At 43.2% G+C, this 12,561-nt stretch overlaps 1 protein-coding gene across 4 annotated transcripts in view; it reads left to right on the forward strand.

Moving 5' to 3' along the window:
• Nucleotides 1–12,561, forward strand: part of LOC124185661 (probable JmjC domain-containing histone demethylation protein 2C) — a 202,005-nt gene that overhangs the window by 40,582 nt on the left and 148,862 nt on the right. For all 4 annotated transcript variants that reach the window (XM_046576629.1, XM_046576626.1, XM_046576627.1 and 1 more), the window contains exons 2-3: nt 8,650–8,901; nt 11,356–11,469. In XM_046576629.1, coding sequence (XP_046432585.1) covers nt 8,650–8,901; nt 11,356–11,469 — 366 coding nt within the window. The remainder of the gene's footprint in view (nt 1–8,649; nt 8,902–11,355; nt 11,470–12,561) is intronic.

The raw sequence follows: 12,561 nt of genomic DNA on the forward strand, positions 1-12,561 counted from the left end.
TCCGATACTCGATGAATTAGTTTGCGACAATATCGAACCTCGTATCGATCGTCTGCCGTTTAGTTTCAAGATCATCGATCGACGAGATTTTTATACCCGAATATCGCACAGCTCTGTGAATAATCACACTTGAGAGCGTAAGAATATTTTCTCGAGCGAAGACGCGTGGATCAGCCGACCGAGGAATGAGAAAAACAAAGAGAGAGAGAGAGAGAGTGAGAAAGAGAAACTGCGAAATGTAATGAAAATCCGGAGGCGCCGCTATTTTTAAAGATTCCGAAATATCGCTGGCTACCAGCCGGTCTCGTTTTTTTCTTCTTCTTTCCTTTTTTTTCTTTTTTAAACTTGTGAAACGGAACGCGCCTCCTGTACCGTTCTCTATGCACACACACGCGCGCACGACGATGATAATTTCTATGAGAAAGTCGACGAGTTCGCTGTGTGTATCAACTCGGCATACCCGGAGTGGTCCCGATTCCCGCACAGTGTTATTACAGCTGTGCAGCGAAATACGGAGTCGAGCACTTTCGTTTCTTTTTACTACGATTGACCGTTACGAGTAATATGTCTCTCTGCATCTATGCATCTATGTGTGTGTGTGTATTACTGCCGAGTGCGTGAATGGCCCCGTGTAGTAATATGAAATTTTCGTTATTTACTTCGGTAATTGTGTTACGAAAGCGCCGCTGTGTATAATATGGTTGAAATTACAGTGCCGAGTTTCATTTCACGGTTTATGTATAGTTATTATTCGTATACGTATATACAGCCTTATAGGCGAATCGACTCAAGCTATATTCGATTTTCTCGCTTACAAATGTGTCTGTGTGTGTGTGTGTTTTTTTAAACGTAAATTGTTTTTTTAGATAATTTCGCGACACCGATACAGAGATTATAAATCGTCATTTTCGAGGTTGAATTTATACGTACGTTGTTAAAAATGATTGCGAATTTACTACACATTCACCGTAGAAAAGAGTTGTCAAATCACGAAATCGGGTTGCACAATTACAAATCCAGTGTAGCTACGTAAACTATTGTGTGTTTGCCTTAAATTTACGAGACAAATGTTTGATTTTACTAAAATTTATAAGAAGAACGCCAAAAAAGTAATTTCTTCTTACCGAATCGTGTAGGAAATATATTGTATCGGTAAATTGAATAAACAGGAACGTATGGTGAATGGTTTACTGTTTCGTATCCGAATAAAACTTCCAATACACACCGTAGGAAGTTCTATACAGAAATTTTTAACAGCGTAGGTACGGCTAATTCTGTCTGCTATCAAAGATGAAGAACCTATACAGCTGATAGATTGCTTCTTGAACGTTTTTTTCTTTTCAAAATCATCATCGATATGAAATAAGTGTAGATATTGTACAGAACGAACGAATTTCGTGCTGTTAAATATAACTGTTTTTGGACCTTTCGTCATGCTTCCCACCTTTTCGGATGTGCCGATCCAGTTTCGAGCTCACTCGATTTTTTGCCGTCAGATATAGAGCCGATCCGTGTACGAATACGTGTAACACATAAACGTATCCCGTCGAAAGCGGAGCCAAAGCCAAAGAGCCGGCAGACCTCGCTTTCAAGTGTCTAAATTGACGCAGATTAGATTAGGCGACCCAGTTTTTCGGCTGTACTTCGCTGCATTGTGACAGAAAATTGGTATTGTGTTTCGATTTGACGGTAGCAGCCATATTGCTCTTTCGATATTTAACCGTTAGCTTCTGGTTTATACGCACATTCGAAAGTCGTTACAATCCACCGTTTCACGGAGTTGAAATCGCTTTGCGTTATGGAAAAATACGTATAATCACAGCCGATAAAAACTGCACCTACTTGCTTGAAGAGTGAATATCTATTAGGTTGAAGTCGGTAAGGTTATTGCGATGACTAACGTTTCGGGAAAAACCGTTATTTTCCAATTGCAGTAATGCAGTATAAAATTGAGTAAATCGTAACGAGGCAGAACTTGTTCATATTTTGAAAACTCAGCTACTTGAAAGTCGCTATAAACTTGAAGAATAGTAATTATTCGTTACGTTGACGTTATTATTAACTTGAGCCTCGTGAATATCTCGGTTTCTTTCATTTTGTTCTTTGTCCTTTTACTTTTCGTTCCATTTCTTTGCTGTTGCAGCGAACACAGCGCCGCTGCATAAAGGTCCGTTATTCTCTCGCTTAGTTCAGTTTCTCCACTTCGGGGGTCGGTCTTTGGGTCAAGTTACAAAACGAGCCTAAATTAATACGTACTATATAACATGCATACATACGTCCATCTACGTCAGGGAATTATTATAACCATCTCGACGTTGTACATAGTCGGCGTATTTTTTCACCCAACTTTCTTATTTACACAAGCATGTTGCGTAGATACGCCACCGGAGGTTCAAAGCGTCCCAATCATCAATTACAAGTCCAAATCCCATCCCCCAACGAATTTTCTCGGACACGTGATCGTGTTTTCCAAACTCGTCAAATATTTTTGGATTGTTTTCTTTTTTGACAAAAAATTAAAACGCAAGAATCACGGTGTAACGGAATTGCTTGCGATCAAAATGCCGAAGCGTAGAAAATATCGTTCGGCGTATGAGTCTCGGACATTGTGAAAGAGAGCCTCGCCTCGGCACCTGTTAGTCTTATGCGTTCGAAACGCCGGCTCGTCCACCTGCCCAGGTACAGGTGCGTAAACTGCGTGTCGGGCAAAGTCCTAACGTTGTACGCGTACGTAGTTCGTCATTTGCGAGGAGAAGTCCGCGTGGCTCCCACCTCCCGAACGAACCTTAAACGCCTGTCGTATGTAGTCCAACCAGCGTGCAGCCGTCGACGCTTATATACGCGACGCGGCGACGTGTGACAAGGTCAGCAAGTGGCCTCCAACTTCCGGTGACTCTCTCTCTCTCTCTCCCTCTCCCTCTCTCTCTCTCTCTTTATCGCTGTCTCACTCTATCGAAGGAGGGGGGAAACGCGTCCTCGCTCAGACGTCACGGAGAGACCAACAACGCCACGCTGCACCTCGGCAATCACACGCGACGCATGACCTCCTGCACATGGTGCGAAGGGATCGCCAAGGTGGTAACGGAAATCGGGTGCGTGCCCGCGGGATCGTTGGATCGAGCGATTTCGCCTTCACGGATGCTTCGTTTTTATTTTTCTCTTCTTTTTTGTTCGGGTTGTTCATTTCTCAAATAACGAAATAACGACAAAGAAACACGCTTGGAAGTTTCAGCAGAATCCGTGATCCCGAGGCCTGATACTCTCCTTGCCGGACAATTCTTTGGCAAATCACCGTCATTCCAAACACGTTCTTATACAAATATATAGATTTTAATTGATTCTCTGAATAAGCTCGCTCACCTGCATTTTTCCGTAACGTCTTAACACGTTACAATATGTATAACACATATTGCACACCTATTATGCGTCCCTGAATCGGTTGAATCTCGTGTATTTGGTACGTACTATAATTTTTATTATCACTGTACCTGGCAGTCGTATAATCGTCACAATAATTCATGTTACGGCTGTCCTTGGGGCAGACGACACTGTGCAACTGTATAATAGAAAAATCTTTCGTCCTTGGGAGATTGCAGAAGATTGCAATTCCTTGCCTGTTAATTCCGCGACGCGCGTCATACCGTACACCATTACCTGCTGCAATCCAGTCTTCGACGGTATCTTCTTGCGCTATCTTACATTATCTTACATTATGTATGTACCTACGCAGCTACGTGTTGTTGCCTGTCGTAAATCTGCGTTTACCGCACGAGCTTAGTTCTGCTGTTATTAACTGTATCCTATATTCCCGCGTCGTGACGCGCGTAAATTCCGCGATATTATATAGACGCAGGAAAAAGCTCGTTACGCGACGGTGATTCGAGTTCAGTCATTACTCGCTCATTGCGATCCATGCGGAACTCAATTTTTCGTTACGATCCTTTGCATCGGGTATCGTTGTTTCATACGCCTATTACATTGGCCATCAATATTGTTGCACGGGTTACACACACGTTACCTACCTATTTAAAAATAAAAAAGAAATTCATTAATTGAAAATCGGTATCAGGTATACATATACCTAACAAAATTGATGCAACAATTGCAACAAGATTTTCGTGAAAGAATCTCCGTTTGACAGATGTTGAACAAGCGATCGGTCACATGTAATGTAAAAACGAGGTTGGGTGTATAAAAGCGACAGAAAGTGATCGATCACATTAAACCTGCGCGCAAATGAAAAAAAAAAAAAAATCGCATCAGCCTTTCCTGACACTTCCTTGACTGACACCGCCTCGCCATTTATCGCGAACATTTTTTTGTACCGACGCAAATTGTCAGTATTTTCTCCGATTTAATTTTTATTAACAATTTTTCTTTTTTCCTCTCCTTTCCTCCGTTTGATCGAGTCCAACGCGACTTGTGCAGCAACGTATGCATTAAATATATAAGAGAAGCGCGCTCGCCGCACGGAAGGACGTAGGTATAATGCATGCAAGCTCATTCAACGCGGAGCGTTTCAGAAAGGGTTTTGAACTCAGCTGAGCTGCTTGCAAGCACTCGAAACACGCTGCACGGTACTCGGCCTATTTCACCAGCGGCACCAGCACCAGCTGTAGGAGGTGAAAAATATACCCGAGTTCTAGATTCAGAGATTCCGCGTACGCGGAGCTCGGCGATGCTGTTGCTAGCTGAAAAGCTCGGAGCTTTTCTAAGCGCGGAGGGGGGGAAGGAAGGTAAAAAAGTGGTAAAAATAAATACGAAAAAACTGATTTTGTTGCCAAGTGCGTCCTCGCCTATCCCCGAGGCTTCGTACCAACCTACCTACCTACTCTACAGCTTCTGAACTAAGGCTGGCGTCATTTGCAGAGGAGAAAATGGGGCTGCTGCTGCTGGTGCTGGTGCTTGGAGAGAAAACGAGGAAACGAGAACGGGAGAAGAAAAGAGCTCGAGGCGTCCGCTAAATTCACGCCGTGCTGCAATAATATTAACGGAAAACAAAACGTATACCTTCACCGAGATAGACGCCATGCTGCATGGCACGTATACCATCCATTCTAGGCCAGCCGTTGTTCTATCCCGGATTATATTCCACGGGTTCGATAACGTTGGGCTAGCTGGAAAAGCTTTTTAGTCTTAACTGCACCTGCGACGTTTACTACATTTATATTTTTTATTCCGCTTCTTATCGTTTACACCGGAATACCCGGAGGGTTGTTCGTCTCCGAGACGAGTCTCCACGTTCCTGCAGCTTCTGCGGTTTTCTTTTTATTAATACATGTATGTGTTAAAGAAAAAATGATGGAAGAAAGCATACGTTTCACGTCGTATATTTGCAGCCGCGTGCATGTTTTGAGACAAAACAACAGATGGTATCTATATACGTCATTTATTCATTCGCGGTTTGTGGAGAGAGTTATACGTGATATTGGCAAAGTAAGAGGTTGAAGTTAGTAACGTTATCGTAACGAAACATTGGGCAAAAAGATTGCTATTTTCTCTATTTTACTATGATTTTTAAGGAACTAATATTTACAAATATGAGTATGTTTTGTTTTATTACGGCTTGCTGAATTTTACAGACAATTCGAAAATCGCGAAACAACGATTTTCTCTTTTCTCAGCATGAATCGTTACGATAACGTTACTGACTTCAACAGGACGGCGAGGTACCCGCACAACAAGTTGCGTCATCTCATATCGCTGATTCTTGGACCCTGAGGTTAAAAATCAAAATTTTCCCAATATTCCCTCAATAATACACTTTTTGTCAATTATTCATCAATCGTGCAAAATCAACGAATGATCTTCACGTCTTGCTGCTAAGCTGGCAATATGCCAACAATGCAATCGATTGATGGAAAATTATTCTAACCGTGTGGCATTTTGTGTTTTTTGTGTTTTGAAACACGATTATGTTGTTGTCATTTACTGTTATAGAAGACACGAGTATAAGAAGCCTCGTTTTAGTACCAATTCTTGGCGATTGTTAGACAGCTTGAGGCATTTCTGAGTTGCTCATACATATATGCCATTTCAAACTTCTGGTGCTCGGCTTTTGAGGTTTAAGTTCAACCATCGAGATTCGCTTCAACAAATACAAGCTGGACCCGCTTATTTCGATTTGCTTCTTTGCCCCAAGACGCGTGTATAATGTACGCCACCACAAGTATACGTATATTACGTATACGTGCATAGAAAGACGTTCAACTGTTTATAGTGCTGAATTTTTATAGTCATAGTTCCGTACACGCGTACCATCTGTCGACTATTTCCGATTGGTCAAGGCCACCGTCACGAGTTTCGTATAGTACACCTACACTGCAAACTATAACCGTCGGTGACGCGCTTTATTCGCTTGCACGGATTTCCCGCGCGATTTTCACTCGTAAGTATCTCTGCACTGCGTCATCTTTGTGCCAACAAATGTATGTGTATTTTAGACACAAGAACGTATAGTATCAGCTTTCAACTAACAGGCTTTAACCTCGATAGCCTTCTTTAGATAACCACGAAACATTGAGACGAGTTTATATTTGAATGAAAAAAGGTTTTTAAATCCCTTCTATTATCAATAGTAAACAGATGTATAATGCGTTTGGTTGCGGATCAGTGAAATTAAAATGAAATAGATTGGCAGTGATTTCTGGAAGTGATTTGAATTCGTCTGGACCAATTCGTGAACCATGAAATACGGACATCTTCATCCGCAATTCTGGTGTACTTTCATTTAAAGTCAAGACTAACTACAGTTTCATTTGTTGCGTTCATTCGTGCGCGTAAAACAGTCGCAAATTTATGTTTACCCGAGCCTCAAGGGTATGTTTGAGGCTTTCAAATCGCAGCGATTCTCTGCAGTACTCGAGTAATTTAATAATTAATTTGATTTTGAGAAAAAAAAAAATACCGAAGCATCAATCACTGGAGCAAGTCACGGCATGTGGTATAGTTACATTCGAAATTGCTTGTCCCATCAGTAACGCGTCGCACCTGTTCCCGCGCGAAGAAGAAGAAGAAGAAGAAGAAGAAGAAGAAGAAGAAGAGTAAGAAAAGATAAACCTTAGGAATTTTCGGCGCATGCAGCGACGTTGACGATGAAGAGAGCGAACCTGCACCTCGGAGTTCAACATCCTCTTTAAGCTCCGAGTATAGCTGAAAACGGGTCGTGACACCCCTCGGTTGACGGTAAGAGAGACTGTGGATGAGCCGGTCGCCAGACAAGGAAGGTGAAAAGTTTCCTCCCGGTTGGAGCGCTGCTGTAGCTGATGGCGCTGCTTGGAATAACGAGGAGAAGCAGGAGAAGCTGGAGAAATGGTGGGGAACGCTATCCAAAGAGTAGGAGGAGGAGGAGGAGGAGGACTCCGATCACTCTCCCGCGTCCCGCTGCTGCTGATTGTGAGGAGAGGTTTGAGGCAGGTCGCGGAATTGTCGTCCGCTACGAAGATGGCCGCCATCCGTTGCCACGGTAACCGTGAGGGCGGCCCCCGCCGTCGAGGAGGCGGCGCCGCCGCCGAGATCGTCGTCGGCCATTCTGGTACCCGACTCCGATAGCAGCCGCCATCTATCCACGGGGTCCTGAACCGCGGAAGCACTTTCGTTTGGTTGCGGAATCCGCCGTCACACGTCCATGCCGCACTTCAAACCCGTTTAATGGCGGGGTCGATTTGGATTCTTATTGTTAGTATCTTTCCGGACGCTCATGCATGACCCCAGGACCTTAAAAGTTATGGAAACGTTGGAACTGGTTCCAGCGAATGGACGGAAGTATCAAATCACCGGTTCTATAGAAGGATTTTTATGGAATGCGGAGCCTCCTCGTCAGAAGCACCTCAAATTTCCCTCGGGATCAGGGGTCTTCGCACGCCGGCTAGCTAGCTCTGGTGGTCAGGGACCAGTTCCGATTCAAAATCAGATCTGGCGCTGCGTTATTGCCGACGATATTGGGGTCGTTGGATATCGAATTGAACGGTGTTCGTCACCTGAACAGGCACCATCGTTGTGGGCAAACCGAAGTCCACCTGTTACCAAGAATCTGGTCTAATCTAATCCCCCGTTTTGACCCTTGAAATTCATGAATCACCATTTCTTGCCGTGCGGTCCAAATACTCGTTCACCTTGCTGCGTCGAAATCGGCGTTCAATGAAAAAGCAATTACGATCCGATATCCAGACCATCTCACACCTGTGCAAACGTTTTCTGTTTTCTCCCAGCAATATTTTTTATACATTTGTATTCGTCAACGCGAACAAGTTTCAACTCATCCGTCATTCTATCAATGGAAGCCAGGGTCGAGTTCCTGCTTAATTTCTTCTTATCGTCGCTCCATTTTTCGCTCCATCGTTTTTGTTTATCATTTTGATGTTATTCCCGGATGATCGTGCTTGCGTGGCTGTATACATGCATCAGTGGACCGAAACGTGCAGGCGTGACGGGATTTTGTCACGCGTACGGATCACTGGAATAATGTGTGACGGACGCGTTGTACCCGTGACACAGTACACGATTACAATTCCACAGAATGTCGTCACTGTGTTGTTTCCTTGCACAAACTCTCTTCGTACCGCATTGTCTAATCGACACTAATCACCGCAGCGTCTAGAACATACGAACAACAGATTAACAACGAAAATTTTCCTTTTCTGCTTCCAGGTTCTCGTAGAATACGACGACGTCGAGTGGCAACGAAGAGAGTGGCTCTCTCCTTACCGGGATGCTGTCTTCTCCTTTTTTCTCGTCGAGAAGGCCCTTTGCTGGGCAGACCGACCCGACCCTCGTCACCCCGGACTTGTCATCAACCATCCGAACAACAACCATCATCATCCTCCTCACAGGGTGAACGGGAAACCACTGAGAAGCACCACCGCACCAGTCAGTGCCTGCAGCGTGGCTTGGCCTGCACTTGTAAGTTAAACTACATTAATATGAGTCAAGAGGAGTATTCTGGATCTACTGCAGCGATACTTGTGGATCTCTTAGTCTAACGCCAGATACCATAGACCCGAAACTTGATATAACTCTAGATATTCCGCAACTTGTCATTGTTGCAAATGAAGCGTGCAACGCATGCGTTATTCGGTGGTATATAATGGAATCTGTTTCACAATGCAGCTGACAGAGAGTCGCCTAATTTGCGGTTTGTTTGTCAACTTTTGTTGGGATTAATTGATATACAGGTATATACGGTAGTACTGTACTACATTATGTAGTTCGGTGTAAACTATGGTGCAGTTTACAAACTCGCCTTGATACGTACTATTCAACGTGCAGAGCTACGGACGCTTCGCTTCGGAGCTCTACAAGTTCTAATTGTAATTAACGTCATTAGCCGGCTTCTAATTACCGCTAGTAGACCGTCCCGCTCAATTAGAGATCATTCAACTTTAAGGACACTGCGGGGAATGGAATGGATGTGAGGGATGATACGTGCTGTTTGAAATACGTGCAGGATGTAGAACTGTTCACATCGGCAACTGCAGGCAACCGCGTTCAATTACACAAATACGGTATACTCAATGCTCATAGTACATGGTATGGATACTTGTCGATTTTTGATTGCGTTAAAACTGGGACGCCTGCAATTATCATTATTATTATTATTATTATTATTCGTATACAATTGTACTTGCACGTACATCGTTGCAGTTTTTCAAGGTCATTTTTCGGTTCACCTACCGTCGGTTTTGCGGTTGAGCCGCAATCATCCAAAACCGCACCACCTGACGATGATACCTGTCCATTATAATGTACAGAATGTCGACGACTGGATTCTGACACGCGGTATGACCTTATTTCCACATCGTTTCGTGCAATGCTATAGATTTCAGTAATAATAATTTCAATGTAAATAAAAAATAAAAAAATAAAACCGTAAAGAAAAGGAAAAATGTAGACCGCAAGTTGGCTTCTGAATTTCTTTTGAACCGCGTATGGCGTTCGAGTTATCGCTCCATGTTATTCGATGAGGATATTTTAATTCTTATTGCGCTATCAATTTTCATTGATATGCTGTTATGGAAGGAGAATTCAAGGGAAAAAAAAGATTAACCATTGCTTCACGATTATTTAGATCGAGTTTAGCGGCGTTTTGTTAGTTAAATATAACGCATTTCCGTACATTGTGAAGTTTGGAGAAACTTGTATTTCGTTAAGAATAAAATAATCACGAAGTAACATATTTTGTTGTAAACAACAACGAAATAATGAAGAAAAATTCTCTTTCTCGCTTTTGTACGACTACGTTACAAAACAGCTTTGTAACACGGAGTAAGTATTTGTAAGTCGGTCGTGGCGCAGGCGGTAAAACGGCCGACTGGTATTCTGGGTAGCGAGAGTTCAAACCTCTCCCGGGACGGTGACAGTAGGTGGAAAAAAGAAAAATCTGAAATTGCATTTTACGAATGAAATTCTTTCCAGTCTGCGATCTCCGTTTACTGTATTCAATATCCGGAAGTCGGTAGAAGCTCTCGCGACGGTATTTGGGAGGAAACTCTCACTCTCTCTCTCTCTCTAGGCATACCGTAATAAATAATATCTCGAAACGTATCGAAGCACCGACGAAATGTCCACAGCCTTGCGATAACATTCGCCTGGGTGTTCCTAACAGGTGCTATAATAAAATGGTCGCTTGGCGTTCTCAACCATCGTAATGTCAATCGGTGGAAGGGGGTATAGCGACCGCACAAAAATATATCACATATCGTCGTCACACGTGACACACGTGCGGCAACTGAATCAAAGCTGCACACGATGGGGACAAAACTGGGTACGAATAGCGGCGGCTTTTGTAGCCGGTTTAGTATTACGATATGAAAAAATTCGAAAAAGAAGAGAAAAAGAACTAGTGACTTTTTTAAAAATTAATGTTATGCGCAGACGGGGTCGGTGCGGTTAAACGGATTCTCAGAAGTATTAGGATAAGATATTGAAGAAAATAAAAAAGCGGAATGTTGTGTATTAAAAAAGTACCTATTGAATTATTTATAACCATACCAATGTCAAGATTGAATTATAATCAGTCTTGCGAGCGAATTTTCGATTACGAGATAAGTCTTATTATAGGCGAAAATATGGAATGTGAATGGAAATAAAAGCGTCAAGATCATTAATCATGTGGTGATAAGATCTCACGTTCATGCGGGATGAGTCATGAAACCGAAAATTCGACGTTTGTTTACAACTGTAAAGCAATGCCTGTAGTATCGTAGATTGTAGGTGCGATAAGTTGACAAGTTATACAATGACGCGTAGGCGTTGCTGCTTATTTATCTCACATGTTCCTCATAATTAACCACGGCCTCGGTAAGCGTCGGATTCAGCGATAATAATCGTCCCGAATTCTTCTTCTCTGTTTCGCAGACCTTTTATCCGTTGGTGGCACGAGCTGACTTACCCGATGACACGATGCCGGTTGAATTCATGCAGGACCGTCGCCTGGACTTCGTTGATTACTCAAAGCTCAAGCCATTCACGGTAAGTAGGTTACATTTAAGCTACGGAATCACATGGATGACGGTTAAGGACGCGCGTTGTGTAACCGATGTAAATGTTGTAACGATAAAGCGATTTTACACCCTGCGTCCAACACCAACGATGATAAGACGAACGTGTTGCGTGTACAACTTCTTTTCGTCCAACCTGGCCAATTATCACAACCTACTAGCTCGCGAAATGCAGACGCCTCTGTTATCAACATTCGCGTATGCACGAAACGCCCGCATAAAATACCCTTTAAGCTGCTGCTGCTACAGTGACCATAAACTTTTGCTTTACGACCGGTGCGAGTCCATTGTTCATGCTTATCGATCCCGGGATGCGGTCCGCTCACTGGACAAAAGAACCTTTCGTGATTCTCCTAGGGATCCACCGACCTGCAGACGTAACGTCATTTGCACGTTATTGTTACCGTTTCACTTTATGACTTAGTCGCGAAAATTTACCGAGTTAGGTTGTTGTTACCAAATTGTTTGCTTGACGTAAGCAACAAGAAGAAGAAGAATCGAACAATAACTTTTTTTATTTACCATTGGAACAACGAATGTACGGTCTGGAAATTATGTAAGGAATTATGTACTCAAAATCGGACACGTTTCGAAGCGACGGAATTCTATGGACAAAGAAATCGAGACTGTTTGTTCGCGACCGTGAGATATTTGAAATGCGAAAAGTATGGAAATCAGTCGGGACTACATTCTTCATTTCATTACAGTGATTTACCGCGTGAAAGGAAAAATCTGCATGAACGACGATTGTGGAATATAAGGACTCAGCAGCTATGCCCCGAGGGCAGTCAACGGAGTCGGTGTAAACGAGACTAGATTGCTTGCGGTAAGAGAACCCGGTTCGGGGCGTGGGTATTACGGCTTCAATTTCAACGACAATGAATAACTCGGTTTTCTAAAAAGACCGGAACGAAGGAAAAATAGAACTGCTGGTGAAATGGCGCGACCGAGTTGGCGAGGGATTCTCCCTCTCTTTCTCTTTCTCCACTGTTGTCCGCCTTGTGTATCTCTAAACGACGAAGCCTGGGCTTAATTTTCCGCTATCGGGAATGAGGAAATCGTA

Source organism: Neodiprion fabricii, chromosome 6 (assembly GCF_021155785.1).
Source record: "Neodiprion fabricii isolate iyNeoFabr1 chromosome 6, iyNeoFabr1.1, whole genome shotgun sequence".
Taxonomy (NCBI): domain Eukaryota; kingdom Metazoa; phylum Arthropoda; class Insecta; order Hymenoptera; family Diprionidae; genus Neodiprion; species Neodiprion fabricii.